We start from the raw sequence: 11,812 nt of genomic DNA on the forward strand, positions 1-11,812 counted from the left end.
TCTTCGTCATGTCCGGAAGCTGAGATAGGAACTGTGAGGGGGCAAATGAATACCGCATGATTGGTACTCTTAAGCCAAAAGTCTTATGCTCCGTGGCATGTACGAAAAGGACGTGCATGGACGGAGCAGCGAACCCACCTGACCTCCCGTCAAAGTTCCACGTCCCACGTTTAACATCAAACCCCCTTCCACTTTTACTTGTTTATCCGCGTTGACCATCGAAAAAGCCTTACATCGATCTAATCAGCGTTTTCAAGCCCCACACACACACACACACACGCGTCCGTCTCCTATCAACCCATTCCCAATGCCCATACATCCGTCGCTGTGTTGGAAGTTTGAGCCTATGTCTGTGAAGGAATTATTGGGGGTGTGTTGAGCCGCAAAGCGGACGAACCGACCACTACGGAGAAGAGAGAGTCACCGGAATTCAACGCTTTCTGATGCAGCAACAAGATGTGGGATCCGATTAACTCGTTGTCTCACCTCCAAAAACCGCGTTCCACCTATATATATAACCCACCCACCCCACTCACCTCGCCTCCTCAGCTCCACCAAGCGAGAAGCTCGCTGCCTAGTTCCTTTCCCTCTCTCGCTTCCTCTCCTTCGGCTCCGGACTGCGATCCCCGCATGGCGTTGCGCTTACCGGCACAGAGCGCTTCTTTGTTGTCGCGTGAAGCTCGGCCGCAGAGGCGGACTCGGGTCTCGGCCTCGTCGGTGGCGGCGGCACCCGCGGTGGTGACCCGGCATACTACGCCTGCTGTGGCGGTCAAGCACTCGGCGGTGAGCGCCGTGTGCAGGCCCTCGCTCGCCAGCGTGTGGCGGGAGATCCAAGGCGCCGACGACTGGGAGGACCTCGTGGAGCCCCTCGACCCGCTGCTGCGCGACGAGATCGTGCGGTATGGGGAGCTCGTGGTGGCGTGCTACAAGGCGTTCGACCTCGACCCTGCCTCGAAGCGGTATCTAAACTGCAAGTACGGGAAGAAGAGCATGCTGCGGGAGGTGGGCATGGCGGATGCGGGGTACGACGTCACCAAGTACGTGTACGCGACGCCGGACATCAGCATCCCCACACAGACCGGCACGTGCTGCAGCCGGTGGATCGGGTACGTCGCGGTGTCGTCCGACGAGGCGGTGCGCCGGCTGGGGCGGCGGGACATTCTGGTCTCCTTCCGAGGGACCGTCACCAACACCGAGTGGATCGCCAATTTGATGAGCTCACTGACGGCGGCGCGGCTGGACCCCCACGACCCCCGCCCCGATGTCAAGGTCGAGTCCGGCTTCCTCAGCCTCTACACTTCCGACGACAGCAGCAGCAAGTTCAGCAGCGGCAGCTGCAGGGAGCAGCTGCTCTCCGAGGTCTCCCGGCTCATCAACAAGTACAAGGACGAGGAGCTAAGCATCACATTGGCGGGGCACAGCATGGGAAGCTCGCTGGCTCTGCTCCTCGGGTACGACCTCGCCGAACTCGGCTTGAACCGCGACGGGTCGCGGCGGGAGGTGCCCATCACGGTGTACTCCTTCGGCGGCCCCCGGGTGGGGAACTCGGAGTTCAAGGAGCGCTGCGAGGAGCTCGGGGTGAAGGTCCTGAGGGTGGTGAACGTGAACGATCCGGTCACCAAGCTCCCCGGCGTCTTCCTCAACGAGAACTTCAAGGTCCTGGCGGAGAGATACGAGCTGCCATGGAGCAGCTCCTGCTACGCCCACGTAGGAGTGGAGCTCGCCCTCGACTTCTTCAAGATGCAGAACCCGGTGTGCGTCCACGACTTGGATGCCTACATAGGGCTGCTGAAGTGCCCGAAGGTGGCGGAGGTGAAGAAGAACGGCGCCGACCTTGTAAGCAAGGCAATGAAGTTTCTAAGCCACCAAAGCTTCGACGCATGGCGGTGGCAAGACGCGGCGATGCAGGTTGGCAACCTGGTGCAGTCTTTAGGAATCTGAGGACTGGCGAAGCCATGGATCAACCATGTAGAGAAGATGACCCCCCCCCCAAACACTAACCCTAGAATATTTGATAGGACTAGGAGGCGTGTACGATCAATTACACACACACATTCTTTGATACGTTGTATACATGAACAGAAAAAAAAAATCCCTTCATTTTTGATAGAGATATAGATGAACACTTCAAGTCTGTGCAGTATATTCACATTAATGTTGAGCGTCACAATTTGTCTCTCTCAGTATCTGTTCAATCCTTTTATTATTTTGGTCATTTTGTCGTGCTTTCCACTCATTCTAAGTGGTGATTTCTTACTCAGCAAAGAAGAAAAGATGGATCGATGTACGGGTCATCGGACTTGAGGTCCGTGTTTTCATACCACGAGTCTTCCATTGCCTATATTCAATCTCAAGCTTTTGAAATATCATAGCATAGACGATCTAAAACTTTTGAACTTTGACGTACAATAAGCATGACTTGTGTGCAAATATAACAATTTGATTTGTTAGGTTTTCTTGGATCTTTCTCCTCCAAATCGGTACCCCAGAATTCAACACCCTCATTTATCCGTCATTGCGATGGAATTTCTATTCACAGTTCTTTAACAAAAAGAACAAAGCCATGTGCTGTCGACCTGTGCTCCATGACAGAGAAGCCGCCATGCACATGAAACAGCATTGCGGCACTGTTGTATGTTCCTCATGGTCTGATTCTATAAATGTTAAGACTTTACCTGTGAATTCCGAGATTTATGACTACTTAGTTTGATTGATGCCCCATTTCTCATGCTTTGGTCTACATAGTTCCTGAGAAGTGGGCACTAAGTGTGCTCATCGACACTTTCTTCCCACAGAGTAATCACGTTTAACTTCGTCAACTTTCTACCTTGACCGATGTGCTCGTGCATGCAACTCACGTTCCCAGCTTCAGTATACCACCTTGTGCATCTCTCTCTCTCTCTCTCTCTCTCTCTCTCTCTCTCTCTCTCTCTATTAATACGTATGGATGAACTTGGTTTCGAGGAAGCAGAATGATTTGTTTCCCAGAGAGCGGTAGGAAAGTGAGAGTTGTGGAAGCGGGGAGGCATGCAAGGGTTGGGCCACCACTTCGTGAGCCAATAGGCGATCTCCAATGGGCCAGTGACTTGAGACTCTGGCGTAGACGAAGCATTAACGTAGACAGATATAGAGACGAATACAACGATGTTGGGGGATACCGACCGCATGACAACACGCGAAATGGGATGGCAGGGGTTGACCATTCCAACACTCGACGACGTGTTTTACGTACTCGGATCATGACGTCGCTAAATCGAGTGACGGGGGGTGGGCGAAGGTCAAACCCACGGCCCGAATTAATGGCACAGCACTTATTGGGTGAAGCGAGACAGGAGATGAAGTCAAAAAAGGAGATGGTGATGTTGGTGAAGAAAGTTTGAACATTAGATCGTAGCCACTGTTGCTTCCTTCACTCCCACCACCACCTTTTGATGGCAACGACACCCACTCTGAGTTGTGCTTAGGTTGCAACTGTCCTTATATTAGAGAGAGAGAGAGAGAGAGAGAGAGAGAGAGAGAGAGGTTAATAATTCTAGACATATATATTAATCTAATTATGGTATATTAAACCCATTTATGAGGGTTCAAAACCTTGTTATACTCTGACTGCGAGTGTTAGTATACCAAACTCACTTTATCAAGCGATCGAGAGTTGAAAACACGGAGGAACTAAAATATATTCATCTAAAATATTTAATATTAATGATGTGCTGAATTCGATTAGGAACTATACGATTTCTCTGATATGACTTAAGAGCATCCCTCCTTGCCCCTATGGTGTAGGCATACATGTATGTCATGGTCACATGGTTTTCGTTCCGGTTTCTATCACGAAATCAAACCTTGGTCATGACCCGATACAGGGCTGCGTCGATCTCTAGGATCTCATCAACTCTCACGAGGTAATCATGCGTCTCATCACCGTGAGTCGGAGGGCAGACGCGCAGCAGCAGCAAGTGACACATGCATGCGGAGGATATAAAAGAAGATATATGCGTTCATGTCACTACAAGAGAGAGGCCTAATTCCATGTTAAATCGCATCTCATGTCCAAAACACGCGCGGGGGTTCGGGAAGCAACGCGACTGGTTCGTGGTCGGTGTGCCCCACGACACCCTGCGCGGATCGCTGGTGTTCCCCGCTGCTCGAGGAAGGTCCCACAATTCCCTTTCATTTGTGTGTATGTATATATATGAATGCGTACGTGTTTGTTCGTATTGCGCGCACAAAATGTTGGTCATGATTTTGACCCGAGATCTTGCGAATCTTGGAAAGTCCGTCACGAGTTAATCATGCGTCGCGTGATGCACGAATCTCGACGACCCGAGTGCCCACGCCGCCGTCACAAGCAACACGTGCCTTGAGGGCAACGCCGTCCGCAAACGGTCAGAGGAAGGAAACAGCGTTACGCGGTCGGTCTTTTTGACGGCGCAACCGCTATCGCAGAGGCGTCAGAGAACACGGACGACTCCCCTCCCCCACTCCCAGGATTCAGCTGGCCGGTGCAGGCCACACCGTCGTACCTGAGTCCACCGAGACAGGTAGAGCTCGACGGTGTGTGTCATGCGCGGATGTGTCTCCTACTTTGATTTCTCACACGTACCATTTGTAATATATATATATATATATATCCAAGCATATATATGAAGGTGGATCATAAATAATATGCGATGGAGGTGGGACCCACCAAAAGGAAGCGGGGGGAAAGTCGAATGATACGCTCTTTCCCAAAAGAAAGGAAACATGTCGCAAAAGTACTTCACAGTCACATTACCTTTTTGTTGAATACCTCATTGAAACCAAAGGATGAAATGATAGGAAGGCCATCTTATCATGACAAGACAAGCACATGATGATACTTGTGCATCTGTTAATTCCAATGTCGAATTCTTATTCCCATAGCAGGAACAATTTGTCTCTTCTTTCCAGGAAATTGGAGAATTTGTATTTATACCATCATCATCATCATAATCATATAATTGGCCCGAACAGACGATGAAGCTTCATGCATAGCACTCTTCATGTTGATTGGTAGATAGAACAACAGTTCGCAAGCTCAAAGTGAATGGCCTCTCTGAATGCTTTGGATGAGTGCCTTGGAAGAAGAGATCGTTCCCACCACGCCCAGCAGAGCTCCAAGAACTATTAGCACTCCGTTGAGGACAACCGTGGGCTTGGAGACCTGACGCCAGCAGATCTTAAGGTAGAAGGCGCAGGGGAAGATCAGCGAGATGGCTATGCTCACGAGGGAGCCGGTGAGGCTGAGGACGTGCTCAAAGTAAGGGAGGGAGAGGGCCAGCGCCAGGATCACCAGCAGCAGGATGGAGCCCACGCTGCCCCTTATCACCATCCGCGCCCTGGAGCTCATGGTGGAAGGAAGCTTGTGCTCGAGTTGGCTGGCGAAGGGAGCGAACTCGAGGGCGTACTTGGTCATCGGCGTCAGCACCGTCGCCCACAGCGCGATCTTGGTGGCGATGAGGTGGGGAGGCATGCTGAGGGTGATCTGCGAGCTGACGGCCGGCCCGAAAAGCTTGGCGCCCATGAAGGCGAGAGCGGTGTAGAGCATGGTGACGGTGGTGAAGCTCGCGATGGAAACCTGCAATTTTGGGAACGCAGCGGAACACATGATCATGAGCCCTGAACTCACATCTTAGTTTGAGCTCTGGTGTAGAATATGCTACCTTGGTGAACTTGGAAGGGTCCTTCATGGCGGTGTATATGTTAGGGAAGACGATATGACCGGCGTAGCTGAAGATGTAGAGCCCAGAGATCCCTGGGATCTTGCGAAGCTGAAGCAGAGGGATGCTGTGGTTCCCCCTCACACCGCCGAACGCTGCGGTGCAGGCGATGGTGACGAAGATGAGGAGCGACATGATGATTCCACCAAAGGAGAGGAAGGAGATGGAAGACAGGTCCCTCAGCCAGAGGGTGGGGAGCGCAACCAGCACCGCGACGACTGTCAGCAGCTGCGACGCCGACAGAGGCAGCCATGAAATATGGGCATGCACGCCGGAGAGCACCAAGGGCAGGTTATCGCTCAGCGAGATGGTGTAGGATACGAGGGCGAAGAAGATCTCCAAGTAGATGAGGGTGGAAGCTATGATCCTTCCTTTCGCCCCAAAAGCTTGCTGCCCGATGTCTTGGTAGGTCTTGGAGCTGGAATCCTCTTCGAGGCACTTCCCTATGATATGTGAGGTGTAGGCACACATAACTCCAAGCCCCACCAGCAGGAACACCGAGCTCCACCCTCCATTCTCCAAAGCATATGGAGTAGACAGCTGACCAAGTCCTGCATCAAGAGACTCATGGATGAGGAGCCATGCAAAAGAGCAGAGCCATGCCAAAAGAGCAGAGTACCTATTAGCATCCCGATCATATTGATCACCGAGTGAGTGAAGGAGCTGGTAGCCTTTGCATGGTGTTCACTCTGCAAGTTCAAGACTTGAGTATCTTTCCCACACTTGCAGACCTTGTTCCCCTCGACGCAGGTTACACAGTTCGCAGACTGCGCAGCGGCGGCGAGCTGGGCGCCGTGCACCGTCTCACTGACGACCTGATTCCGCTGAGGCTGCTTGCCGAACTCAAGAGACGACCAGCATCGGCCGAACTTTGTCGCGCTGAAATCCGACATCTACTTAATAAGATCCTTTTTGATGTTCTTAATGATCTGATACTTGTAAGGGAATAAGGTGGTGAATTTATAGGGTTTGGTTGTGGGGTTTAGAGGTGATCAGAATCCCACTAGCTGCACTTGGAAGATGCTCGAGGAGACTTAGCATATAGTAAGTTGGCATATTGGAAGGGCGGAAAGCATTTGGTAGGCATCAAACAGTTGTAGGCTGTGGTGCTTGGAAACGAACATGTGAGAGAGCACAACAACCAGAGGATTAACTGGTGAGGAGGGAAGCATGATCACTTGCATGGAACTGCAGCTGATGCTGCTTACCTCAGATGGAATCTCTACCAAGTCACTGTGATCTAATTGCTTGTTAGGAGGAAGGAATCCCATTTCCGTCCACATTGCTTGGATGCTTTGCTTGCAGAAGACAAGGACATCCCTCATTTCACAAGCATCTTCTCTTGATACTTCGTTATCCTTGCTCTCACCTTTCCGGTTTGGAGGAGAAGATGGAATGACGTAACACACAAAGCAGAACTTCCTAAGGCTGCTTTCTTCTGTGCTCATTTTCTGATGCCATGAGATCTACTTTAAAGGTCATGTCTGCAACACATGCTGAGTAAAGCTTCTCTTTTTCTAATGCAGTGAGAGACTAAACCGGGCTCTACTTCTTGCTGTCGAAGGAAATGGAGTTGTGGTCGGCCGCCACCCACGAATGAGATTCCTTCACACAGAGAGAGCATCTTTCTACAGGCCATGCATGAATCACTTGCAGCAGTAGTGCAGCATCAGCAGCCATGCATGTTGAAGGAAGAGGAAGTGGGGGGTGAGTGCCAGGTTCAATTGTCATGAGGATGATGAAAAGGAAGACAGGTCCAGCAATCGTGGAACTACACAAGATTAATTAATCTCACACGAATCAAACACCTGAGCTGATTCCTTCGGAGGAATATTTGATTGATGTCACACAATATTCCAGTGGAATCAAATGCCTTGGCATGTGGAGGTGCTCTGATTTGGTTAGGCACTACAGGAACCGAGGACTCTGGGTGGAGTAGTGGAGTCGTTTCCACGTCCACTTTTGCCAGAGTTCACTCTGTTTTGCTGATGGCTTCATTTAGTCGATCCATTTTGCCAAGAACAAATCAACTTGTTACCAGCTTTAGCTTGGTTTGATATGATAAAAGGCAGTAAGTACTAGGGAGTTGCACACACCCTCAGGTCTCAGGTAGGCATCAGCATGGGGTGGTGTTCCATACTTGGGATTGCTCCTCCTTTCCTTGGCAGTGAGTGCCAGTTTTCCCGGTGCCCAAAATTATTACTCCATCAGTAAGTTTTAATCCCATGTGGAGTTGAAACAGGAGAAAGAGAAGGGAATAGAATGTGTGATGAGAGCAGGTGGCATTCATGCCCTTCATCTACTACACTTAACACTGCCATTACACTGTGCAACACACACTGCATACAGTAAAAGCTTATAAATGAACATACTGCTACTACGTACATTGCTGCTTCTCTTTCTCTCGGTCATTCAATCTATAACGCTAACTATATAGAGAGAGAAAGCTTCTTAGAAGGGTTCTTTGGTTCGTCTGCGAGTGCGCTGACTAATGAAGAAGGCTGAGAGTCTCCAATGACTTGACCGTCTCGAGCTTGCCGGATATCGGTTGTGCTGGTGGAGGCAGTGAGTTATGCTTGCAGTTTGGGCAAGAAGGAGATGACTTGCACAGCATGACGAGGAGGTGGCAGTTCACGCACACGGCTGCGACCATGTTGCCGGATGAAGAAGACTTGGTTGGCTTCTCTGGACTAGCGGAGGTAGTCTTATTTTCTGAGCTTGCGAAGGTGGCGATGTTGAGCTCCAGGTCTAGCTTTTGCTCCTTGGGTCTGCTCCAGCTCTTTCTCAAGGTTTTTCTGTTCAAGAAGTAAATCCTTCCGGACTGCTACAAGATTGTTGTCAGGTCAACAGAAGGGAATTAAACAATCCATACGACGAAACCATAATCAAAGTGTTTGATTATAACCACAATGCATGATGCAGAGAATGAGTGGTTGAAGCAGCAAAATTGCAAGACTATGAATCACACTCCAAGATCTTCATGTATTCTTTTCACAAGCTTTAAGGATGGTACTAAGACAGTAGTAGTTGCACTAGAGAGCGAGAGAGAGAGAGAGAGAGGTGATCACTTGTAGGTCCAAGCACTGCTCCCAATCCAGGGGCAAGGGATCATTGAGCTGGAGGTCAATACTCGTGTGAATCGTAGGGTCATCCCAAGTTTGCTTCCTCTTCCTCCTAGGGTTGGCCTCCGACCTTGTAGGTGACCTATTGGTGCTCTCACTTAAGAGTGACAGGGACGACCCTCCTAGGGAAAGCTCCATCTGATCCATAGCTCACTTGAATCGAGCACCAGGCCTTCTTTCCTGCACCCAAATGGAACATGTATACACACAAAGGAAAGAAGAAGGCTATGATAAAGGAGACGAGGTGTGTACAGAGAGAGAGAGAGAGAGAGAGAGAGAGCAAAGCTTTAGTGAAGAGAAAAGCTGAGGCTTCTCTCCCTTTTAGATTGATGTGGTCATGCAGGAGGAAGGAGAGGGTTGATACTTAAAGAGGGTTCTTAAATAGACTTCATCCAACCCCATTAAAAGGAGCACAGGCCTTGCATTTAAAGTTGATGAGTAGAGTGACCTTAAATGCCTCAAATACCACCGTTTAAATCCTCCCTTGCTTGAACGAGCGATGCTGCTGAATGTGGTTGGTCAACCATGTTAACGTTAAACACATCATTCCATGTGATCCTAACATCATTTTTCTCCGCTAATGATCCCATTAAAATGTTGGCATCCTTCCATCCACCACGACTGTTCATGTTGATGAGAGTAACAGTCGTTTCGTGACCCCATTAAGTTGGCAGTTTGCAATCATTCAATAGTTATTATAACAGTGTACTTAGACGCTAATCCACAGCAATAACAAAGCGCATGGTTGGTGTTTGGTCACATCAACATAAGCCATGCACGATGCCAAGTTCCTGGTTGATTCTCATCGCTACATGAAAGCAGTTTGTCGATCTTATTTAGTGCCATTGGTCCAAGAAAACTTCGGATGATATGAAAGCATCGTGTAGATCGATCTCTCATACACCTTACATGGCACCAGAATCCCTATAAATACCACCTCAAGCATTAAACTCCCGCGAAATTTATGAACTGCTTCTTCTTGGTGGGCATTCATGGCCTTGCTCAACCCTAATTCTCACGATGAGGCAAAGAAGACATCTGAGAGACTGAGAGAGAGAGAGAGAGAGAGAGAGAGAGAGAGAGAGAGAGAGAGAGAGGTTAATAAATACTTATCGAGAAATGCAGGCTCACCACCGCAGCCACCAAGACGTAGTAAATGGGCAAAGGCTAATGAAGAAGGAACAAATATGGCGTGCAGGAGCTTCCACATATCATGACTGTACGATGGGCAGTGCTCAATGAATTGAGGTGCCAATCTGTGGTCGTTGGGGCTTCAACACATATTTAATGGTGTGAAGTTATATCCATTGACAGTTTAATGTCGCAGCCCACGACATGGCTGATCTCACTGCTCCCATCTCTTCGTGCTCAGGCATCTCTTCTCGAGTACACTCTTACGTGATACACTGGCATACATACATACATATTTAGATATATTCTACGGAGCCAAAAAAGAAAAAGGAAATCGATCATTTTTGTCGTTTCTTTTGATCTCTTCTTCGTATTCATAGATAGATGTATGTATTTACTGGCCTTGTGTTCTCAACTTCAGTACCTCAGGTGGTGGATGCAGTCAGCAAAACCCATCACACAACATGAAATGCTTTAAGAACTTGATAGGTGTTGATTACTACGCAGTTAATGACTTTGAGCAACTTTGGGCAAGATGGTTTAATGGCAGCCTGCAGAACTGGAGCTTGTGGTGCAGTGAAATCAGATTCAAGTACTGTCAGCTCACCAAATAACACAATTTCTCAGTTAATTTGGCTGAAGATTTTGAAACTGTAGCTGTCATTTATAATTAGAAAGATAGAGAGAAACCAGAGCAAGGTTTCTACGATAAAGTTGCTCTTTTGCGATCTGATCTTAGGAGTAACATCTTTACTTGTGTCGGTAGGAGCTTCATACATTGGTTAGCAATAAGACAAGAGAGAGCATTGCAAGACATGGTCAGCTACTTTGCATGTTTGACTTTGATTTCTTTAAATGCATCCAAGTTGCTTATAATGGACTCCTAATTGTAATTGTCAAGATGTACTCTTCAGCCTATACAGGAAGAGATAAATATCAACTAAGCATGAACAATTTGATTTCCCTGCATTACCCTCATAGCAATGCTTTAAATATATATATATGTAGTTTTTCTTACAGTTAAAAGCTCTGATATTGATGGATTCTGCTTGCAAGACAACAAGCATACATGAAGACATTTGATCTGAGATGGAAGCTGTCTTAACATGGAAGTCAAATTTGAGCACTGATTAATATGTTTGGAAGAGGCTAGGAAAGGATGTGACAGTGAGCAGAACACAACAGATTTCACTCTGAGAGGTGTTATTTTCTTTTGTGATTCTGTTCATCTCTTGACCATTCATGGAGGAAAAAGAAGGATCAAGCTGGATTATGTTCCCAAAAAAAGTCTGCTTTATCTTTTAATAAAAGCAACAATGCGAGGTCCAAAAAGAGTCAAAATTCAGAGTAATGAAAGTGCTCGTGGGGATTTGGATTTCCATTGCATTAGGTAGCAAATTTGAGGAAGTTGCAGTGCTTCAGAAGCCTCTTCGGACAGCCAGCCATGTTGATGGCAGAAGCAGTGTTTCTGAAGGACCAAAAACATCATTCAAGAGTGCTTCTCCAATTCTGTGAAGATTTAGTTTGTATTCCTGCACTGCAACTAATAAGAATTCATCTCAACATTTATGACATCCTAAGCTTCTTCAAACTTTGACCAAAGTCCTCGAATTATAAACTTGACAGTGCAAAGTTTAGATAGTCAACCAGTATCAACAAATTAACTTCATTTGTCCAATCAGTCTTCTCTTAAAACAAAATTCAGTAAAAGAAAAAAGATTCACATACTCAGAGAGGTGGTCAAAACAGTCAAGGCAGACTGAACAACAGCAGATAAATACATGTACTTAATCTCTAGAGGCAAAACTATTATGTCTCAAG

At 47.9% G+C, this 11,812-nt stretch overlaps 3 protein-coding genes across 3 annotated transcripts; 1 reads left to right on the top strand and 2 right to left on the bottom strand.

The window, feature by feature from the left end:
* Positions 1-528: 528 nt before the first annotated feature.
* Positions 529-2,096, top strand: LOC135613437 (galactolipase DONGLE, chloroplastic-like). Its single transcript, XM_065110468.1, has one exon. The coding sequence runs from the start codon at positions 631-633 to the stop codon at positions 1,939-1,941; it is 1,311 nt and encodes a 436-aa protein (XP_064966540.1). The 5' UTR covers positions 529-630; the 3' UTR covers positions 1,942-2,096.
* A 2,772-nt stretch (positions 2,097-4,868) lies between these two features.
* Positions 4,869-6,663, bottom strand: LOC103987162 (amino acid transporter AVT1H). Its single transcript, XM_009405377.3, has 3 exons — positions 6,358-6,663; positions 5,682-6,289; positions 4,869-5,596 (listed from the first exon to the last, which is right to left on the bottom strand). Exons 1-3 carry the CDS (start codon positions 6,629-6,631, stop codon positions 5,057-5,059), a joined length of 1,422 nt encoding a protein of 473 aa, XP_009403652.2. The 5' UTR covers positions 6,632-6,663; the 3' UTR covers positions 4,869-5,056.
* Positions 6,664-8,008: 1,345 nt separating this feature from the next.
* LOC135613438 (protein CURLY FLAG LEAF 1-like) lies at positions 8,009-9,187 on the bottom strand. The gene is made up of 2 exons (XM_065110469.1): positions 8,807-9,187; positions 8,009-8,559 (listed from the first exon to the last, which is right to left on the bottom strand). The coding sequence occupies exons 1-2, from the start codon at positions 9,005-9,007 to the stop codon at positions 8,227-8,229; spliced, it is 534 nt and encodes a 177-aa protein (XP_064966541.1). The 5' UTR covers positions 9,008-9,187; the 3' UTR covers positions 8,009-8,226.
* Between the last annotated feature and the right edge of the window lie 2,625 nt (positions 9,188-11,812).

The sequence above is a fragment of the Musa acuminata genome, chromosome BXJ2-6 (genome assembly GCF_036884655.1).
Source record: "Musa acuminata AAA Group cultivar baxijiao chromosome BXJ2-6, Cavendish_Baxijiao_AAA, whole genome shotgun sequence".
NCBI lineage: Eukaryota > Viridiplantae > Streptophyta > Magnoliopsida > Zingiberales > Musaceae > Musa > Musa acuminata.